At 35.5% G+C, this 14,406-nt stretch overlaps 1 protein-coding gene across 3 annotated transcripts in view; it reads left to right on the forward strand.

The window, feature by feature from the left end:
* The window catches only part of PRMT3 (protein arginine methyltransferase 3), a 139,936-nt gene that overhangs the window by 3,624 nt on the left and 121,906 nt on the right, over positions 1-14,406 (forward strand). For all 3 annotated transcript variants that reach the window (XM_074401235.1, XM_003919914.4, XM_074401236.1), the window contains exons 4-7: positions 316-365; positions 1,065-1,167; positions 7,819-7,978; positions 9,563-9,707. In XM_074401235.1, the coding sequence (XP_074257336.1) occupies positions 316-365; positions 1,065-1,167; positions 7,819-7,978; positions 9,563-9,707 (458 nt within the window). The remainder of the gene's footprint in view (positions 1-315; positions 366-1,064; positions 1,168-7,818; positions 7,979-9,562; positions 9,708-14,406) is intronic.

Raw genomic sequence — 14,406 nt, forward strand, 5'->3', positions numbered from 1 at the left:
CAGTTGCCAAATACTTGGTAAAATGTAGGACCTAATTTTCCAGATTTGTATTGTTCTGACAAAGGAGGAATAGAATTTTAGAAATCAATTTCCCATCTTCTTAGAAATACGACAAAAGCTTTTATTTGTCATCTATTGCTGTTTCTCAGAATATTCAGAAGTATTATTCTCATTCTTAATACAATTCAAAATATCAGTTGTAATTTAGGGTAAGAAGTATTTTATTATTTAATCAGAGATCCCTTATAGAACAGGTCAATTAAACAAAATTCACATTATGTTAAAACAGGTGAATTTTCTTTTTTCTCTCTTTAGGACTTGAATTTTATGGATACATTAAGCTAATAAATTTTATTAGACTTAAGGTAAGTTGACAGCCTAATTTATAATTTTGTTTAGAAATTAAAGAAATGCTCCACTGACTATGAGTCTACTCATGATTTAATCAGACTACTGATTATTTAAAAGAATATGAGGAATTGTTATATGAGGAACTGTGTTAAATTTGGTACTCATATTGAGGACTCGTGGACATTAGGAACTAGCATAACAGAAAGCACCATGTAAATGTCTACCGTAACTAACAAGTATTATTTTCACTGCATCTAAGAGATGAATCAGTGTATATGAAAAAGTAATTCAGTGTCAGATAAAGGGAAGTATTGATGGAGAAGATCTGTAAAATCAGAAGTAATTTCTAATGTCATTTTAAGTATTTTAGTTGCTCTTTTTTGTTGTTTTTTCAAATACTGTGTGGGTGTTTTTGTCGTATTTAAAGGAATCTTTAATGACATGACAACGCTTTCCCCAAATCCAAATAGTAAAAAAAAACTCTGCATTCCCGAAATCCAAATAGTAAAAACAACAACAACAACAAAAAACTGCTGATTAAGCAATCATCCAACAAGTTCATGAAATGACAAGTATATACAGACTTCTTAGAGATAAACTGATTTTGAGTAATGCACACGTAATTTCCTTTTTGTTAAATTTCTGTAGTTTTTACTAAGGAGATTTTGTGGTTATATGTAATGGAAAAAACATACAATTAATTTTATATCCAGAATCCTACAGTTGAGTATATGAATTCCATATACAACCCAGTGCCTTGGGAGGAAGAAGAGTATTTGAAGCCGGTATTAGAAGATGACCTTTTACTTCAATTTGGTAAGATGAACATAAGTATATCTACTTTAATTAACAGAAGGCCATTTGTTATGGCAAAATGGAGGTAAAGTGTTTTAGGAAAAGACTTACCTTTTAAGTTTTTCTAAATGCTTCATCAGGTAATTGGTTTCAAAGGAAAAGTTAAGTTGCTTAAAAACTAATACTCACACTAACATTACCAGAAAGGAATTTAGAAGTATGAGTTTGTGGTCAGGTGTGGAGGCTCCCACCTGTAATCCCAGCACTTTGTGAGGTGGAGGATCACCTAAGTCAGAAGTTCGAGATTAACTTGGCCAATATGGGGAAACCCTTTCTCTATTAAAAAAAAAAGTAAAAATTAACCGGGTGTGGTTGGTGGGCATCTGTAATCCAGTTACTGAGGAGGCTGAGGCAGGAGAATCGCTTGAACCCGGGAGGTGGAGGTTGCAGTGGGCTAAGATCTCACCATTGCATTCCAACCTGGGTGACAAGAATGAAACTCAGTCTCAAAAAAAAAAAAAAAAAAAGTATGAGCTTGTTTGAACATTTTGTACAGTATGTTTTAAAACACAGGGAGACTTGAGAGAATAAATTTGTTGACAAAAAGTCAAACTCTAAATATTTGAGAGATTTATTCTGTGCCAGATATTAGGACCTTGACGCAGCTCTAGGAGATCCTGAGAACATGTGCCCAACATGTCGGTCTACAGCTTAGTTTTGCATGTTTTAGGGAGACATAGCACATCAGTCAGTACATATAAGAAGTACATTGGTTTGGTCCAGAAAGGCGGGACAACTTGAAGGGAGGGAGTGGTGGCTTCAGGTCATAGGTGGGTTCAAAGATTTTATGATTGGCAGTTGATTGAAATAATTAGTATCTAAAAAACTGGAATCAACTGGAAGGAACGTCTGGACTAAGATAAGGGATTATGGATACTCAGGTTTTATAATGAAGATGAAGTTCTAGCAGGCTTTAGAGCCCTTTTTAGACCTAAAAAGGTACCAGAGTGGCTGGACGTGGTAGTTTACGCCTGTAATCCCAGCAGTTTGGGAGGCTGAGGCAAGCGGATTGCTTGAGTTCAGGAGGTCTAGCCTGGGCAACATGGCAAGACCCTCGTCTGTACTAAAAATATAAAAAAATAGCTAGGTGTGGTAGTGCACACCTGTGGTCCCAGCTACTTGGGAGGCTTTGGTGGGAAGATTGTTTGAGCAGGGTGGGGGCGGTGGGGAGGTTTCAGTGAATTGAGATTGTACCACTGCCCTTCAGCCTAGGTGACAGAGTGAGACCCTGACTCAAAAAAAAAAAAAAACTGATACAGACTGATATCCGGGACATACTGTTAAATGAAAAAGGCCAAAGCCTAGAAGAGTGTGTTGTGCTACTCTTCATGTAAGAAAGAAAGGGATTTGGCTGGGTGAGGTAGTTTACACCTGTAACCCCAGCACTTCGGGAGGTAGGCACATCATGAGGTCAGGAGTTTGAGACCAGCCTGACAAACATGGTGAAACCCTGTCTCTACTAAAAATACAAAAATTAGCCAGGCATGGTGGTGCACGCTTGTAATCTCAGCCACTTAGAAGGCTGAGGCAGGAGAATTGCCTGAACCTGGGAGACAGAGGTTGCAGTGAACCGAGATGACACCACTGCACTCCAGCCTGAGTGACAGAGCAAGACTGTCTCAAAAAAAAAAAAGGAATTTGAGCAAATGCAAATGTTGCTCATTTGTGCAAAAGAAATACAAGAAGGATAAATCAGAAACTAAAGGGTTTCTTCCTTCCAGGGGTTAGTGGGAAAGGGATGAAAAGAAGGGTGCAGCGAGAGTGGGTAACAGGGTAATGAAGGAGTGACACTTCTCTGAATCATATCTTTTTGTCTGGCTCTGACTTCAGGGATTATAGTAGTGTTTCTCATAGTCTTCCTTTAATCAAGAATAAAAATTGAAAAAACCAGGATGTGGTGGGGTAGGTAGGGGAGGAAGGTGATGGTACAAAATGGAGTACAAACACTAACGAATAAACATTACTGTATTACGAATGAAAAACATAACTACACGGAAAGGACTGGGGAGGAAAACTAAGTAACTGGAGTCTTGATACTGTGGCAAGGCCAAAGGTCAAAAGAACTACATAAATGCTGTAATTTAGTAAGTAAAAGTGTTTCTTATGGGCTATGGATTAGCAATTCTGACAACTTTTTGTGTATCCTAGAATTAAAAAGTAAATATGTACATTATGGATGATAAGAGCCAGATTTCTCACTGCTAGAGAAAGAACTTCCTAATAAGGAACTGGAAAAGAAGAAAATGAATCCTGTGATGATAGATTGGAAATAGAGGTATCAGTATAAACTTACAGTTTTTAATGTATACACAGATAGATACAGAAATAATAGATGTGTGTGCATGTGTGGGTTAGTATATATACATATATTTCCTAGCTCTATTTCCTGAGAGGGCCTAGAAAAACCCCAATGGCAATGAATGCAGCTAATGCCCAAATCTTAATTTCTAATATTTTCTGTAATAAAAGGAACCAAGGCTCCTTAAAGTGATGATTGGTTCTAGGCATGGAGGAGGAAAAATACAAGATGAATCTGGGACATCTTGTGCCAGAAAATAAGGAAGTACTTAAAGAAGAGGAATGCTTATCAAAAGAGCACAGGAACCAACCTGAAGGAGTTTCTGATGGCCAATACTAGAATGATTTGAACAACACAGAAAATAACAACAGTATTAATTTTAGTCTGTTGGATGAAGTAAATATCCATGAGTCCATGCTAACAAAAATAATCAAATAAATAAATGGAAAAGGAGCAGCTGAACCATAGTATAGCATTCCTGTTAATATAGAAGGAAAGAGAAGTAGAAAATCCTCTTTAGGCAAATACCACAATAATTACTTGCAGAAAAGATCCACCAATTGAGGCTACAATAACTGGGCAAAAATTTAAGGCAAAACAGGATTTGTGTAGATTAAAGTATCTTCCAAAGAAATGTATTAACTACAAAGGAGTCAGAAACTTTAATGAAGAAAGCCAGTGGACAACTACCACAACCAAGTAAAAGGTTAATATGACCAGTAATAAGACATAGTCACCACGAAGCCCATGATGTGATGCCCTGAGGATACAATATGTTTTATCTGGTGTTATTGCCAAAAATGTATAACTTCATGTAATCATGAAAAAATACCAGACAAACCCAGGTTGAGGGCGTTTTACAAAATTACTAATCAGTGCCCTTTAAAAGTGTCAAGATCATGAAAAACAAAGACAGAGGAACTGTTACACAGTGGAAGAGACTAATAAGAAGTAACCAGTTGAATGCATGGGAGAATGTATTATTTAAACTTCTAATGTTTGGTTTCTTTTCTCGAAACAACAGCTTTTTATTAATTGATTCCTAATTTGATTCCACTGTAGTCAGTGATCATACTGTGTCATTTCAACCATTTTAAATTTATTTAAATTCACTGTGGCTTACGCCTGTAATCCCAGCACTTTGGGAGGCCGAGGCGGGTGGATCACCTGAGGTCAGGAGTTCAAGAGCAGCATAACCAACATGGAGAAACCCCGTCTCCACTAAAAACACAAAAAATTAGCCTGGCATAGTGGCGGGTGCCTGTAATCCCGGCTACTCAGGAGGCTGAGACAGGAGAATTGCTTGAACCTGAGAGGCAGAGGTTGCAGTGAGCTGAGATCATACTATTGCACTCTAACCTAAATAACAAAAGCAAAACTATGTTTATAAATATATATATATATACACACACACACATATATATATATATATATATATTCATTGATACTTGTTTTTATGTCCAGGCACATAGACATAGTCTTTCTTGATGAACATACTATTTATATTTGAAGAGAGTATATATATATTCTCCAGTTACTGGGTGCAGTATTCTATAAATGCTAATTAGGTCATGGTGCTGAATAATTTTATTTAGATACCTTTTATGTCTTTTTGGATATATTTTATATAGTTCTTTTGATTGTTGAGAGGCATGTGTTTAAATCTCTGTAATTGCCAGACACAGTGGCTCACCAGGAGGCTGAGGCGGGTGGATCACTTGAGGGCAAGAGTTTGTGACAAGCCTGGCCAACGTGAAATCCTGTTTCTACTAAAAATACAAAAATTAGCTGGCCGTGGTGATAGGTGTCTGTAATCCCAGCTGCATGGGAGGCTGAGGCAGGAGAATCTCTTGAACCTGGGATACAGGTGACAGAAGACTCTTACTTTTAAAAAAAGAACAAAATTCTGTGATTAAAGGATTGTCTGTTTTTGCCTTTAATTGCTTCATGTATTTTGGAGCTCTTGTGTGAGGTTTATACACATTTGTAATTGCTATATTTTATGGAAAAATTGGCCACCTTTTGCAGTAATTTTTCTCTGTGATTTGGACATCCTGAAACAGAAGGTAGATGTGGAAATTTGTCTTTCTGAATATGGTTTAGGCTTTTAAATTAGACTATTTTAGCATATTTTGGTTAGGAATCTACCGTGTACTGAATCCTTTCTCCTTTTCAAATCTCTAAGTTTCATCTTTAATATATAATTATCTACATATTCTTAACATTAAAAAGTTTTTATTATGACTAATTTTTATTGCAGCAGAAAGCAAAACAGAAACTGGCCAAAGAGTTTGAAGAGTTTTAAAATCAAAATACAAAATGAGGTTTGTAGTAGGAAGTAGAAAATAAGGTACACCAGCCTTAAGTAGTTTGGAAATACTTTGTTGTGCTCATTAATTTTTGGCGAATTAGATAATGAATGCAGTTTTTAAACCTCAGTGACTCAATATTCTTCCAGAGTGATGAGAAGCTAGTAATACTTTGCACTGCTTTTATAACAAGAATTCAACTTGGACTGTAGTCTCTTATGGTATTTTGCATCCGTTAAGTTTAGCTATTTTGTCCTAACGTTGAAGACGTATCTTCACAATGAAAAACTGAATAGGATTTTTTACAGTCACATTTCTCCCAGTGCTATCCTGAGGGGAAAATGTAATATTTGCACTACTTACTGCCTTCAGTTGGTCTGAAAGTTACACCAGTAAATGGGCACTGATTTTGTGAAATTCACTAACTACATATGTTAACATCTCTTTGCAGAGCTGTTAGTTCTGCAGAAGTCAGTGATTTATATATAGTGAAATTAAAATTAAATCAATAATTTAAAAATAATACTGGAAATTAGGATATTTAGTAAAATATCAGCAATAAGACTTCGGTGTATAGATTTCACTCCACCTTACCTGGGATGAAAAATTGTTGAATATGTCGAATTCTTTACACACTGTTGTTAGGATTTTTTTTTTCCTCCAGGTTTATTAAGATATAAATGAAAATTGTGTACATTTCAAGTACACAGTACAGTGCGATGATTTGATATGTGTATACGTTGTGAAGTGATTACCGTAGGCAAGCTGATTAACATCATCACCTCACTTTCCATTTTTAATTTTTGTGGTGAGAACACTTAAGATCTACTGTCCGCAAATTTCAAGTATACAGTGCAGCATTTCCAACTACAGTCACTGTACCATAAGTAGATGCCCAGAACTTACTCATCTTGTAGCTGAAAGTTTGTACCCTTTGACCAGCATCTTCCCATATCCCCCGATCCTCAGCCTCTGGCAACCACCTTTCCACTCTCTACTTCTGTGAGTTTTTTTTTTTTTTTTTTTTTTTTTAATTTCACACAAAAGTGGGATCACACAGTATTTGTCTGGCTTATTTTGCTTCATATAATGTCCTCCACGTTCATTCATATTGTCATACATGGCAGGGTTTCCCTTAAGCAATATCTGAATATGATACCTACTATAATAAGGACATGGGCTAGGAGGTGGCTTTGTGTAAGGGCAAGAACGTGAGCTGGGAAGGCAGGTGTGGGTTTAAATCTTAGTTCCTCCATCAACAGATATATAACTTTGGAATAGTCACTTAATTTATCTGAAATTTATTTTTTCCATGCCTAAGATAGGGATAAATATATCTTAGCTTTGTTTTGAGAATAAATGAGATGTAATGATGTATTTGAAAGATACCTGCTGATCAGTAAATATTAGGTTTTTTTCTTTCTTCCTGGATTTGGTTGAGTATAATTAATACTTAAATATGTGTTCACATTAGCCAAGTAATGAAAAACTTAGATTAACAGCATGCTCTTTGAATTCAAACTGAAACAGTTTAGATGATGAATATTAATTAATTTTTTTTTTTTTTTTTTTGAGACAGAGTCTTGTTCTGTTGCCAGGTGCCAGGCTGGAGTGCAGTGGCGTGATCTCGGCTCACTGCAACCTCCACTTCCGAGGTTCAAGCGATTCTCCTGCCTCAGCCTTCTGAGGGTACAGGCCTGCACCACCAGGCCCTGCTGATTTTTTTGTATTTTTTTTAGTAGAGACAGGGTTTCACCATGTTGGCCAGGCTGGTCTTGAACTCGCCTCAAGTGATCTGCCTGCCTCGGCCTTCCAGCATGCTGGGATTACAGGCATGAGCTATCACGCCCAGCCAAGATGATAAATATTTAATTAAAAGGACTTTCACTAATCTTTCTCAATTGGCCACATAATAAAAACTTAGGGCATGTTTATTCCTAACATATTTTTACTTGTTTTATTATTATAAGATGGCCTGATAATAATGTCCATTTATTTCCTTAGATGTAGAAGATCTTTATGAACCGGTGTCAGTACCCTTCTCATACCCCAGTGGACTCAGTGAAAATACATCTGTTCTTGAAAAATTGAAACATATGGAAGCCAGGGCACTGTCTGCTGAAGCCGCCTTAGCTAGAGCACGTGAGGATCTGCAAAAAATGAAGTAATTTATCAATCTTACAAAAATTAATTGTTTAGATACCCAAAATAATACAACCAATGGCAAGGTAGAATATAGTAGAACATTTTATATACTGGAAAGTACAATGTAGGTATTTTATCTTCATACTGTTAAAGAGATGCAGCATTTTTATACATTATGCATATAGTTAATATAAAATTTTATGATTTTACCTATTCTGATATGTTCTGACAAATGTTGTTTTCATGAATGTTTTTGTTCTTTAATATTGCCTTCCTTTCATTTTTCCTGTTTCCAGTTGATTTCTCCATGTTGCTTTTTCTATCCTAGATTTTAAGTGGAGGGATTAATCTTTTTGAGGTTTGGGGGAAAAAAAACGGTTGAAATTTTTATTTTTAAAGAATCAAAATGTAGTCTGGGCTTGGTGGCTCATGCCTGTAATCCCAGCACTTTGGTAGGCCAACGTGGGTGGATCACGAGGTCAGGAGTTTGAGACCAGCCTGGCTAACATGTTGAAATCCCATCTCCACTGAAAATACAAAAATTAGCCGGGTGTGGTGGTATATGCCAATAATCCCAGCTACTTGGGAGGCTGAGGCAGGAGAATTGCTTGAATCCGGGAGGTGGAGGTTGCAGTGATTCGAGATGGAGCCACTGCACTCCAGCCTGGGCAACAGAGCGAGACTTTGTCTCGGTGACAAAAAAAGAAAGAATCAAAATATAATTATGGTATAGTATGAAACCAGAAAACCAGATACACAGTGACAGTTTTTCCATTGTGTAAATTAGTGTTCTACTGGTGTAGTGCTTTTCAAAGTTTAATGTACGTAGGAGTCAACTGGGATCCTGTTAAAATGTAGACTCTGAGAGATTGAGAGTAGGGCCTGAGATTCTGCGTTTCTAACAAGTATACCTGACAGATCTTCCTGTTGGATTTGTAAGCTGTTTGCTGTTGTGTTAGTACCCATTTGAGGGTTTGCCAGAATGAATGTCCAGCAGGAAAGATAGTAGAGCTAATTGTAGTTTCTCTTTCCTATGTCAAAATTTTTATGCTAAATAACCTTGTAACCAATACCAACTTGACCTTCTGCCCCTTTGCACTTCCCCCTTACGTACACCTTGTAGTTTCCTAATATGTCATGATCTGAGAGGGATCTAAGTTTAAGAGCTGGAGTGGGTGGTACTGGTGTATGTAAATAATTACCTAGTTGGTTCTACTTTCTGCTTGAATAACATTCCCAAGAAATTAATATGGTTTTTAAAGAATGTTAATAGAGCTGAAATATACTATATTGATTAAGTTGCTAAAAGGGATTTTAAAACAATAGAAATAATAGAGGATAATAAAAGTAATATGCTTATTTTTTTCAGTTGAAAGACATAAAGAGCTATAATCTGCAGTTGGCATTGCTTTCATGGTTTGAAGGAATGCCTAAAATTGTTTTTGAATATTGCCATTGCTTCAGATCCAGCAGGGGGAGCTTTCAGTTACTCAAAGGCTCATCACACTTCCTCCCTGCTCTTTCCTCTTCCTCAACCTCTAGCCTTTCCTTTATTCATGGTCCAGTAAACCTGTCTCAAGGGTGTATTTCAAATTGATTACAGACAATTTGCTCAGGATTTTGTGATGAACGCAGATGTCAGAACCTGCTCGTCATCTACTAGTGCCATTGCGGACCTCCAGGAGGATGAGGATTGTGTTTATTTCAGCTCATACGGGCATTATGGGATACATGAAGAAATGCTAAAGGTTAGAAAAGAACACAAGTGCCCCAAATCCTAACTAAAGGAAAAATAGAACAGGTTTTTAAATATATATGTACCCTGTAGGAGACCCCTTTTTGGGGGAGGGGGTGGGGAGAACTGCTTTTTAAATACCTCTTTGGTGCTTATTAGCTCATCTTAGGTTGAAAATATTACAAGGGCAGAGTGGCACACACCTGTAATACCAGCACTTTTGGAAGCCGAGGCAGGAGGATTGCTTGAGCCCAGGAGTTCAAGACCAGACTGGGCAATATAGTGAGACCCTGTCTCTATTATGAAAAAAAGAAAAAGGTTACAGAGCCATCAGTCACTTATACTTTCCATTTAAAATCATTATTATATTAATCTTTTTATGAAATCGCCTTTTCCTTAAAATACTGGGAAAACTTGACTATTTTAGTCTTCTCAAGAGCAACTATTAAATAGGAACAATTAGATGGATTAAATTATATATTTGCCTTTTAACGTGTTTAGGAAATGATTAATTTCAATGTTTTAAATAGCCATACTGACTTTTGGTTGGGTCAGTAATAATTCTTTGATATATAAGTTCAATTATAAATCTTACAATTATTATGGTGTAACTTTTTTACATTTGAATTAGGAGTATTTCCTGAATTGGTCAAATTAGTTAAAGTTGTGCACTGCATACTGATGTTTTGGTCAATCAGACTGCATATGTGAAGGTGCTTCCATGAGACTATAATGCCATATTTTTACAGTACCTTTCTGTGTGTAGATATGCTTAGATACGCAAATACCATTGTGTTACAGTTGCCTACAGTATTCAGTACAGTGACATGCTGTACAGGTTTGTAGCCTAGGAGTAATAGGCTATGTTATAGAGTCTAGGTGTGTAGTAGGCTATATACTATCTTCATGTGTGAAATATTCTCTATGATGTTCACATAACAACAAATGTCTCGGAAGTATCCCTAGCATTAGGCAACATGTGACTGTACTTAAATCTGGCTTGTTTTAATTTTTATAATGGTATTATCCATATAAAATAGAAGTTGAATTCTAGCTGTATTTGGTAATTATACATTTTATTAAGTATTGTAGATTGTAAAATAGGAAGATGTAATTTTTAGTTCAGCAAAATTGAGAATATAGAGTAAAATAAATGTCGGAGTGTAAAAATTGAAAATTTTAGATGTTTATCTCTGAATTTTAGATGCCACCATTACCTGTTCTTAAAGCCAACAAACAAAATATCCCTTTCTAAATTCTTCCTCCAGATACTATTTTATTTTATGGTTTCCCTGAAGCATAAGCATTTAAGCTAACCAGAGATATTTGATAACGTGTATATATTTTGTTGATTCAGTTTTGCTGGATCACAGAACAGAAGTTTGGTAATTGATAATTGTACTTATGTGGGATCTTTTAAAACTGTCATGTCATTACTAATTACATGTCATGGTTGTGCTTTTTGTTGTCACTTGAGTAATAGCATAGCATTATAAATAATAGATACCTTATTGTAAGTAATACATTATTTTAAGTCTCAGTGGATTTGTTGAAAAGAAATTGACTTGCTTCATTTCTTTATTAAAATTAATTTTATTTATTATGTTTAGAATATTTAAAGGTTTATCTAGGTCCATGTTTGTCATTTTAAATTACCCCATTGCTTAAATACTGTAAACCTTGAATTCCTTTGGTATGGAAATTGTGTTGGGCTTTTCAGACATGTTAAAGGTCACTGAAACTTTTAATAGATATGAATGTTGTAATTACAATCATTAGGGAAATTCAGTTTGAGTACTTACAATTTACAAATCTTTACCCTAGACATTTGTAACTATATGTCAGTAACTGTAAGGTTTCATACCTGATCTGGTATCTTTAACTGCTTTTGATGTACATATTGATTTAAGAAGTTCCAACTTGAAATTTCCAATGCCACCTTTTCTCTTTGAGAGAAGCACTTAAATATCATTCTGTGTGCCTTAGCTTCTTATGCAATGTAATTTCCTCCCCTTGGAAATGATCTGATTAAATGTCTAGAGGAAATACGGATAGTTGATTCAAAAAGAACTGTTTATCCATTTTGCTAGGTTATGTGCTGTGCATAAATGTGAAGCATGCCTTATATCACAGCTCTATTTCTTGTTTCTTATCAGAACGATTATTAGCACACATAAACTGTTCAAGGCATATTACTACTAGAATCTTACCTAATTTTTATAAATTACTTAAAATTGAGAAATCATATTTACAGGACATATTTTTATGCTTGGAATTGGCCTTGTTTTTATACAGTTTAATTTGGATTTTTTTGTTGCTTAGTTTCATGTCTTTTAGTGACATTATTTTTGGTACATGTTTTGATTATAGTTTCAAGTAAAAGTAGGTTGCGATCTTATTTCTTCAGATAAGATAAAGATACCTTTTTTGAATTCCAGAGATATAACTGATAGAGGGATAGATTACATGAACTTTCAAAATTCCTTACCACTTTATCTTTTTGAAGAAGAGTCATGGTTGACTAATACTGTAAATTGAAATGCATCACTTTTCTTTGTTTTAAGAGAAACATTATTCATCCTGTTGTACATTAATCACAGATCATAGTACCATTTAGTAAATTGAAATTTCAGTAATTTTCCTTTACTGCATTCTCTTTATCGTATCTGCACCTGTCTCATGCACTCGGTCCACCTTCACGAGCTTGTCAATTAAAAGCATACTGTTGTTTGTATATGTAAAATTTATAGCATATAACTTTTTTCTTTACCTTCATTCTTTTTTAAATATTTGTGGGAATAATTTAATGATACTTTACTAGGCTTAAAATATTATCTTGCTCCTAAGCATTGGAGCTATAATTTTGTTATTTTATTTTTCTTAGTTTCAAGGTTGATATAAAAAAAATTTTAAATTTCTGCTTATTGTTTTTTATTGACATGTTAGCCTTTGTTAGAATAAATTTTTAGAAATGGTTATAAAGGCTACTCTCTTATTTGCTTGCATTTTCATATTTATTGGATTTTTTTTTTTTTTTTCAAAAATTCGGTGACTAAATTGAAGCTCTTCTATATATAAGGCACTATGTTTAGTATACTTGGGATTTTGTTAAACCAGCATGAGCATACAAACAAAAACAGATGAATATATTGAAAGAGCCAGAATGAAAGATTGTAGTTGAGTTGAGCAGCAGTGCATGGAGTTAGGACAGCAGCTGGAATTCTGTTGATTAAGTTGAAGTAGTGGCGAGGCAGATGATTGGTGCGAGCTTTCTGAATGACTGCATTCCTGACTGATGTTCACCCTGTGTAGGTTTTGTTGTTTCAGCAGAAATCACTGGTTATAGTATCAGAAGAGTGTAAAATTTGTAAAAATGAGTTTTAAAATTACGTAACTAGTTAATATATATAAATTTATTTTAGTAATTCAAATAACTTCAGGAGAAGATTTAGTAAGACTAATTTTAAAACTTTTTTGTAAAGCAGTGAGAAATAATCAGAAAACATGGAATTAAGTATGGACAGTTCCCTTTTTAGGTCTAGTACTTAAGTAAAACAACTTGCCCTGTAAGATCTCCTTTTATGCTTTTTTAAAAATTTCAATATTGGCAGCAGAATGTTTTGGGGATGTGATTTGTATAAAATTTGATATTGTAGCAATTGGCGTAATAGTTTCTTTTCACCCTAATGTGAGACTTAAAACTATAATTCCCATTCTGTGATATTTACTTTTATCACACTCGTATTTCACTTACTTGAGAGCAGAGCCCCTAACTGCTTAATTTGCAGACAGTATGTGTTTCAGTCTAGGGAGTCAACTCTGTTCATGAACCAGCATGAATGTTAGAGTTGCATGCTTGCCTTGGTCACAGGTTATATGAGACTTCAGAATGTAGGAGTCTTATAATGTGGGCTGCAGGGCTCAAATGATTTACTTTTAGGCTTACAGGCTTTTAAACATCATTTCCTGCTAAAGAAATTTTTACAAACAAAACAGGAATGTAAATCAGATAGGTGGTGATCAGTGACTTTCTTAGAAAAACATACCCAGTTCAGTGTAATTTTTCATATGTAGCTACAATGTTTACATTTGTTTATTTTTTATCTCCCTTATTTTTATTTTTATTTTTATTTTTTTAGAGATAAGGTCTTACTTTGTTGCACAGCCTGATCTCAAACTCGTAACTTCAAGTGAGCATCCTGCCTCAGCTTCCCAGAGTGTTGGGATTACAAGTGTGAGCCACTGCACTTGGCTTCTCCCTTATTTTAATATAGCTGTAGTACAGGGAATCAGGCTATAGTTTCCAGGACGTATTGAAAGGAGCAAAACATGTTCATCTTCTGTTAGCTTTAATTATGGATGTAAAGAGGAAAATATATACATTTTTAAGAACTTGGGTCTTATTTTTCAGTCTTCTTTTTTTTTTTTTTTTTTTGAGACGGAGTTTCACTCTTATTACCCAGGCTGGAGTGCAATGGCACGATCTCGGCTCACCGCAACCTCCGCCTCCTGGGTTCAGGCAGTTCTCCTGCCTCAGCCTCCTGAGTAGCTGGGGTTACAGGCACGCGCCACCATGCCCAGCTAGTTTTTTGTATTTTTAGTAGAGACGGGGTTTCACCATGTTGACCAGGATGGTCTCGATCTCTTGACCTCGTGATCCACCCGCCTCGGCCTCCCAAAGTGCTGGGATTACAGGCTTGAGCCACCGTGCC

This window comes from Saimiri boliviensis, chromosome 6 (genome assembly GCF_048565385.1).
Source record: "Saimiri boliviensis isolate mSaiBol1 chromosome 6, mSaiBol1.pri, whole genome shotgun sequence".
Taxonomy (NCBI): domain Eukaryota; kingdom Metazoa; phylum Chordata; class Mammalia; order Primates; family Cebidae; genus Saimiri; species Saimiri boliviensis.